The sequence below is a fragment of the Helianthus annuus genome, chromosome 12 (genome assembly GCF_002127325.2).
Source record: "Helianthus annuus cultivar XRQ/B chromosome 12, HanXRQr2.0-SUNRISE, whole genome shotgun sequence".
Lineage (NCBI taxonomy): Eukaryota > Viridiplantae > Streptophyta > Magnoliopsida > Asterales > Asteraceae > Helianthus > Helianthus annuus.
This window is the reverse complement of record NC_035444.2, coordinates 51,640,883-51,649,512: the sequence shown is the minus strand read 5'-3', so window position 1 is coordinate 51,649,512 and position 8,630 is coordinate 51,640,883. Positions and strand designations below refer to the sequence as shown.

Sequence of the window (8,630 nt, the reverse complement as noted above, 5' to 3'; positions counted from 1 at the left end):
ACTCAAGACCACGAACACGGGCACACTGTTTTGGACTTTGCACACTGTTACGAGCCCAACCATTTGGGCTGCATACTTGGACTTGGTTTACGTGACTGTTCTGTTGTTGATCTGCCATGATCAAACGTGTATGCTATGATTGTTACTTGTGTACAATACGTGTAGAACATACGTGCACTACTTGAATATGAACCTGACTTGTATGGTAACCATGGTAGGACGTGGTTGACCACCATATAGCTTAATTGAACCTTGATGTGTATCTGCCGAGCAAACCAAGGTGAGTTCACACCCTTACCAAGGCATGGGATTCCCGGTGAGTAGGGAATGGGATTGAAGGAAAAGGATTGACGAATTATTTGGATTTATACTGTTACTAGACTATCTACCATCGTCCTCGGTTGCGAAGGACCCTTACGTAAAACCTACGTAATACTTGTGCTTACCACTGTCCTCAGGGTTCGAGGGACACTTACGTAAAACCTACGTAAACTCATACCTACTACTGTCCTAGGGTTATGAAGGACACTTACGTAAAACCTACGTAAACCCCCGCGTACCACTGTCCTCGGGATAAGAAGGACACTTACGTAAAACCTATGTAAACCTTGTACGTACTACTGTTCTCGGGTTAAGAAGAACACTATGGTTACAAATAGTCTAGTGTATATACAAATGTGGGAAGCCCCCACCAATAGAACTTATTACCGGCCTAGTAGAGCCACCTGTTACGACATGAACATACTATTACGAACTTACTTACTGTGAACTCGCTCAACTAGTTGTTGACTCTCTGTTACATGCCTTGCAGGACCATAGGTACATGGAGCTTGCACGGGAGGCGCGATCGTTGTGGGTACATGGACTGTTGAGTTCCATGTTAAACATTTACTTTATGAGAACATGATACTTATGTTGGATTTTTACATTAATGCTTTCGCTACACAATTAATTATGTTTGGTTTTGAAAACACCTTTCGTATTGATGAATGACATTTACTATTTAATTACACGTTCAATATGATTGGTGGCTTGATCCTGGTCATGTCACGCCTCCAAGCGGTGGTACTCCGCGGGTGGATTTTGGGGGTGTGACACGTTTATCCCTAGATTTTGTTTAATGCCGCCAAATAGAGGGATTCTGTTTAAATTGAAAAGAAGATAGTTTCCTATCGCCCTATGTTTTTGTCATGATGATCAAAAAAGTATAGGATAATTTTTATGTAAAGTTGGTTTGTTTCAAAAAAGAATTAGTTTTTATACATGGCTAACTGTTGCGTCATCTATGGTAACAAAATTTAGGTATGTAAATTTATGAAGACAATATATGTAACACCCCGTGTTTTCGAATGTCAAAGTCAAAGTCAAAGTCAAAGTCCAAGTCAACTTTGACTTCTTTGACTATAATTAGTCTATTTTATGTTTTATTTGTATTATGTGGAGTAAGTGTTGTTAATCAGAATAAATCGAAGTAATCGAATGTTTTATCGACGCGAACTGATTTACGACTGTGAATAGTAGGAAGTAACAATGCGATAAAGTTAATCAATCAATAATCAAGCTAATCGAATCATCAATCGACTCGAGACTCGAACTATGCGAATTTGGTGTTATATTACTTGTGTGTGTGCCTTATGTGTTAGCTGTGCATGTTTACTTTATGTTTTGTGTGGTGATCAGTCGAATCAATCGAAACTCGAATCGAGACTCGAAACTCAAATCGAATGCAATCGAAATCGAATGGTAACGTAAGGATAGTGTGAAATATAGATGATTGTATGTTAGATATAGTAGTTGGGACTGAAAGTAATTTGAATATGAAACTCTATCGTACTCGTATCGTCTTCAATCGAAATCAAAATATCAGGAAATCGTCACACCGAACACTCGAACCAGGCTGTTGATCGATCAGGCTGTCAGCCGATCGAACAGCCCAGCCGATCGGACGGACTGTCCGAGCGGGATGCATGGCCGATCAGCCAAACCCTTTCCTCTTTTGGAGCCTATAAATAGGGCTGTCATTGTCATTCTTTCCACTTTTGGAAACTCTCTGACCGACCAGCTCGTGCTCCTCATATTTTCTCAGATTTCTTCCGATTTCGGTAAGTTTTCATCCTAAATCTTGTACTTTCTTGATCAATGCACACTCCTACACCTTTCTATCTTTCAAATCTTGATTTCTAACCGTGAAATCATCAAGATCTAAGCATTCTAGGATGATGTCATCATGGTGTTCTTCAAGAACATCATGTTTTGGCCTCAATCCACCATGAATAGCTTGGATCTAACCGATTTCCACATAAACAAGCTAAGATCTATCAAAGATCTGAACATTTACATGGTGTGAAGGATTGAAAGAAGGATTTCCAACTTTCTTTCAACTCTTTTACACTCAATGCCTTCAAACCGATAGAAACGGAGCTTGAGTCAACTCACCAATCATTCTAATGGAAGAGTGGCTCAAGGTTCGGATTCTATCTACGAGGTTCACCGATTCCGGGTTAAACATCAAACTACCGTTCGGAACAGTTCACCGGCCGGACTTGGGTGATTCCTGTCTGAGCAGGGGAAACAAGTAAGGACGAAAGTTCCATGGTTTAGCTCGTTGACAAACTGCCTCGAAATAACGTCAAATAACCAAAACAGCCAAGTGTTAGACGAACAGGCCGTTCACACGGGGGTTGTTAAGGACAATTACTTGCATGGATTATGGTGGTAATCATGTATTGCGAACCGTCTCGGACAGTCAACCCACAGTCATTGGTATCGATAGATCCAGGTCGATAATTAACATGCTTCGTTTTCCTCTGTGTACGTGCTGGTTATGCGTAAACTATTCGGACTCTATATGCTATTATCAAACTTGTATGCTCACCTTTACATTATATGTATTGACTTTATTTTAACGTATGTGACAGGTGTTTAAGATGTTTGCTTGCTAGGAAAGCGAGGCTAGAATAAAGCTCTAGAGGCCCCCAACAAATAGTTGTCTGTCAGGAACAAGCGTCTAGAGCATAGTTGTCTGTAGATCTTGTCCGACCAGGTCTTTAGGAGCATTTGAACAATATTTATTTGTTTTTAAATCTGAGTTGTCGGAACAGAATTACTTGACTAGTTGTTATCTGTGATAATATATTGTATTATTTGGGATACGGTATGGGACGTATCATTTAACTGAATAGTATTAATAGTTGTTGTGGAAACTTCTGGACAATCTGTTTCGCTCAGTGCCATGCCCCGATGATTCCGCCATCGGTTGGGGTGTGACAATATAAAATTGAATATTTTATAATTTTATATCCTTATACTCGTGTAGTATATGGGTCTAATAATCTAGTATATAATAAGCAACTAGCAAAATGTGGCAAAGAACATAGGGTAAAGGGTGGGGTGGATTGGTAATATCAAGGTAAAGAATAGGGGTAGATTAGTAATTTATGTTAAAAAGGTTAAAAACCTATTTAAAAAGGCAGTTTTTTTGTGGTTTTTGAAAAAGAACTTTTTACCCCTTACAAAAATAACCAAAATAAAAAAAACACTTTTATCATTACCAAACACCTTTTTTAACTTATTGACTTTTTAAAAAAAACTAGTAAATCATTTCCAAACTCAATCCTAAACACCCTCTAAAACTCTAGCTTGAAAAAACCACGCATTGCATAACCAATTAAAACAGTAGTCGCCACCAACCACATTGCAGCGGTATGCGCCTCGCCTTTTAAACTACTGGTACTTGTTCGATTCTTGTCGTTTGTAAGGATAGATCGGCAATTCTCTCTCTCTCTTATTCATATAGGGATTGATGTGGGTTGACAAGTCTCATTACGCATGATCTTAAACTCTCTTTAACATTTTAACATTGTTGCATATATTCTTTTAGCTTTTGTATATGTGTATATTAATATTTTTATGTCATATTCATAACATATAATCCGTAATTAGCTTATAATCTAATCAATTCTAATAAAAAATCTGAATAATGGCACATGACATTTTCTCTTTCAATTTATTATCCAAATAAAAAATATAAATTATCCATAATTTGAAAACCTATGATATTATTACTTCTTAAAATGGATAACTATATAGTTTAATTTACTTTATTATTATTTTTATTTGTGTAAATCAAGTATAAATATAATTAAATGATATGTTTACCTTTGACAAAAAATAATTGCTATTTTCTAAAAAACATGGTGTTATACTATTAAAAATGTTATTTTTTATCATATGTATTAATATTTAATATCAACATCACAAAATATAAGTAAAATAATAACACTTAGACTTGAGTTTATATATTAAAAATAATGAATTGAAGTCATTTTTTGAACTAAATAGTTTTGTGATGAATTTATCTATTAAATCTATTAATTCAAACAAAATTAATTAATTAAAAATAATATTAATGAATTGAAAGAGTGTATATTATATGATTAAAATATTATATTAGAATTAGATATATCCTTCGCAATCCATCTCCATCACCACCATTTCGAGTCACAAACTCCATCTCAATTAAAATTTAAAAGCCTTCTCATTATCATCTCAAAATTAAAAAAGAAAAACCTTTATGTGTTCATTAGTTTTTTTCTTCGTCTCATTCACCAAGATAAGTATGAGATTTAAGAATTTATTTCACATTCTATACGTATCATAACATAATATATAAATTTAATTATTATAAAAATATATATTTTATGTATATTTAATTATTATTTTTTTTGAACGGTCAACAAAATTAATCCCGAGCACTCTCGAGGCACCCACTGGACAAACGGAGTACTCCGAGAGTAACCCGAGTCCACCATCAATTTCGGGGAAAACCCGGTAACCCACACTATAGTAATAATATATCTAATTATTATTACTATAGTAACAAATAAATATAAATTATCGTTGAATATAGTTACCGAAGGTTGGAGAAGTAACAAATATATACTATTAAATTTAAATTAATTTTTATATAATTATTAAATGATGTTTTAATTTATAGTTGTACCTTAAGATCAATAATAGTTAAGTTGTTTCTCATTATTGTAGAACATATTTACTTTGCTCCTTAAGTTTACATTTGAGCGTTGCTAAAATATTTCGTGGGATGTGGCGGGAACTCGGTGCGACTGGTATCAATTATTACGGTACAGACACTCAATATAGCAAGTGAAAAAAAAAAATAAAGAAACAAAGTCGTTAAACTTTGGAATATAAAAACCTATGATCATTTAAAAATAAGTTTAAACATTACTATAAACAAAACATGATATTAGAGTGAAAACCATTAATAAAATGTGCGCATAAGATAATGTTTAAGATTTAGTAGTATTAGAGGATTTTTCATGTTTAGATTTCTATTTCAAATTATTTATAATTATATAATTAATGTTTTGTAAATCGTGAATTCTGACTTACCTATTTAATTAAAATTAACAATAATTATCACCTCTTATATTGTGTAAATTTGTTTTTAGAATTTTTATGTTTTTCTTTAAATTTCAAAAAAAGAAATTAACATTTTATTTATACGGGTGGCTTTAGAAATTTTTATATACTTTTCATCATCTTTTACTTACATGATATATTTTTTTTATTTAACTCGTGTAATATACCGATCTATAAATTATCATTATTATTATTATTATTATTATTATTATTATTATTATTATTATTATTATTATTATTATTATTATTATTATTATTATCCTTCACACCAAAAAAGTAGAAATCCAACACGGTTTATATAACTTAGAAGTTTTTAGATTAATAATATACAAGACTCGTATAATTATTTTAAGAGCCTCGTTACATATACAAACACTTCATGAAAACAAATAACTCAGTAATAAAAAAAATAAACAAAGTTACACAACAGTCCATAAGATTGAACTTTATACTCTTTACCTCCTCTTATTCTTGCTCCCAAGCAACAAGCAGAAATAAAACAGAATCCTGAAGAAGAACCCCCAAGCCACCGTGATCCACAAGCAACCCCATTTGCTCAAATCAGTGATCCCTTGTTGCTTCAATATATCAACACCAGTGGTCAAACAAGTCGTACTGCTGATGTTCACTCCTAATGATCGGCTCATACTTTGCAATAGTCGCGATTTTACGCCCTCATCAACGGCTGCTAGCGGGCTGTTATCAAAGATTTGAGTTCCTCGGATGAAGCATTTGACTAGATCGTCGAATTCGTTCTGTAAAACCGCTTCATACGGATATTTCACTAGAGATAAGTAGTGAAACCAGATCCAGTAACCGGGGATTCGATCACGAGTGATGAAGAATCCACTGAATAGGAGGAAGTATGCGAGAATCGCGACGACAATGGTGTACCCGAGCATGACGTGTGGGACTACGCCGGAGAGGAACGTGACGAATGAGCTACCGGCCCAAAACGAGGCTAGGATGACGAAGAAGTAGAAGATGAAGCCGGAGACACCACCAGCGAGTCCTACCGCCCAGAATGTGATGGCCGCGAATGCCAGTGAGAGGATAATGAGTGACGGGATTGCTACGAGTGAGTGGGAGAGGACGTATGATGAACGGCGATACGCGTTGTAGGCGGTTTCTCTCATGAAAATGTAGCGTTCTTGGAGAAAGACGGGCAGGGCGTCCGCGCATGTGTAGAATGTTGTGGACATAGCGAATGCGAAAAACCCTAATCGCTCTTGAACACCTGGAAAAGGTTCAAGTGAAGTTAAAGATAAATGATAAATCAAATAATAATACGTTGAAATTTATTTAAAAATAAATAATAAATAATAAATCAAGTAATAATAACTATAATAGATAATAAACTCGGCTAACAGTACCTCTTGGTGAATCGTCCAGGTTCCAAAACACGGTGGCCAGGATGAAACCAGTGACGGTAACCGCGGCTAATCGAATACCGAATAGCTCGGGCATTCTTCGTGAATTGGTGAAAGATCTTTTCGATAAAACCGCCATTTCGATCCAGCGTGGATTGGCGAATGTTGGGACCATAGAGGTCGGGTTGGTGCCGTTGTTAGCTCCAGCGCCAGACACTAGTTTGCCTCTTGATATGCTCGCGCTGATTGCTTCTTTTAGGGTTAATCCATGGGTAGGGGTTTCGTTGCCAGTAGTCATGGCGTTGCGAGATCGCTTCAGGTTTTGCCAGGCTTTGTTGAATTCGACGAGGCGTTTGGTTCCTCCCGGAGTTCCTTCGAGTTCTCGGATCAAATCGAGTGCGAATTCCGTCCGGTTCTCCTTATCCGGAATTGGGTGCCCAAAATCGGAGAAGAATAGTGGGAGCTCTGTTGGAGAGCCGTTGTAGACCGGTTGTCCACGGGAGAGAAACAACATGCGGTCGAGTAATCCGAGCAGACGGTAGCTCGGTTGGTGGATAGACATCATTACGATGCTACCGCTCTGCGCGATCCGTTGCAACACTTTGACAACCATGTACGCGCTTGTCGAGTCTAGCCCGGATGTCGGTTCGTCTAAAAACAAGATAATTGGATCATGAATAATATCAATTCCAATGGACACACGACGACGTTCTCCACCAGAAACGCCTCTGTGTCCTTCGTCGCCAATAACAGTTTTGGCGGCGTTTCTAAGCCCTAATTGATCAATTAGGGCTTGAACTCTTAGTCTCTTTTTCGACTTGGAGAATGTTCTCGGCAGACGAAACTCTGCCGCGAACATCAAAGTTTCTTCAACCGTTAACATCGGAAACAACAAATCGTCCTGCATCACATACGCCGAAATCACCTTGAGCAACCTAGACTCCAATTGCTCCCCATTCAACGTCACCGTTCCTTTCAAGCTTCCTTTCGCAATCCGATTCGCTAAAGCATCAATCAACGTTGATTTCCCCGATCCACTCGCACCCAACACCGCCACCAACTCGCCATCCCTCGCTTCACCGGATATATCATTCAACAAAACCTTACTCCTAGAAAACATACCCTCACTTCCAACCGGATCACCGCCTAACTGGTCCCCCCGCCCACCTAACCACCCCGGAAGCGCCATCTTGCTCCGAACCTTGACACTATAAGTCAGATTACTAAACTTCAAAACAAACGGTAACGCCCTCGGCTCGCTACTCGTCTCACTGATCATCTCCAAAACTTGATGCGCAGGCGTCTCTTCACCGTTCTCCTCCTTCCGAATATCGCCGACATACTTCAGAAGCTCGCCCAACGACGGAGATCCAGCCACCGGTCCATGTTGGTCATAAAACCCTAGATTGTCCACCACATTCTCCGCAACTACACGAGGCATGGTAGCAAACAACGCCGTTACACTGCCGGTAGCAAGGTTGCAAAGAGATCAAAGGTGGAGATTGAAGAAGGTGTTTAGAGAAAATTATTGTTTTGTTGGTGAGAATGAGAATGCATGGAGGGTGTGTTTATTGTGTATGGGTGAAGGAGGGTGGTCACCTACGACGCCTAATATATGAAAGTCAACACGATATGTGCAGATTAGGAAACCAGCAATGGGACACGTGGACGTTCTTACTTATTTAGTAAGCTATTTATAATTCACTTTGGCTGTCATGGCCTCATGTAATAATATTAATATTAATATTCTAGAAAATGTGAATTTTTGGTTAATACATGAAATAGCTAGATTTGTAGTGTGATTTTAAACTGTAGTGT

At 37.3% G+C, this 8,630-nt stretch overlaps 1 protein-coding gene across 1 annotated transcript; it reads right to left on the bottom strand.

The window, feature by feature from the left end:
* Positions 1-5,735: 5,735 nt before the first annotated feature.
* On the bottom strand, positions 5,736-8,378 carry LOC110894945 (ABC transporter G family member 6). The gene is made up of 2 exons (XM_022142200.2): positions 6,816-8,378; positions 5,736-6,679 (listed from the first exon to the last, which is right to left on the bottom strand). Exons 1-2 carry the CDS (start codon positions 8,251-8,253, stop codon positions 5,898-5,900), a joined length of 2,220 nt encoding a protein of 739 aa, XP_021997892.1. The 5' UTR covers positions 8,254-8,378; the 3' UTR covers positions 5,736-5,897.
* Positions 8,379-8,630: the final 252 nt, after the last annotated feature.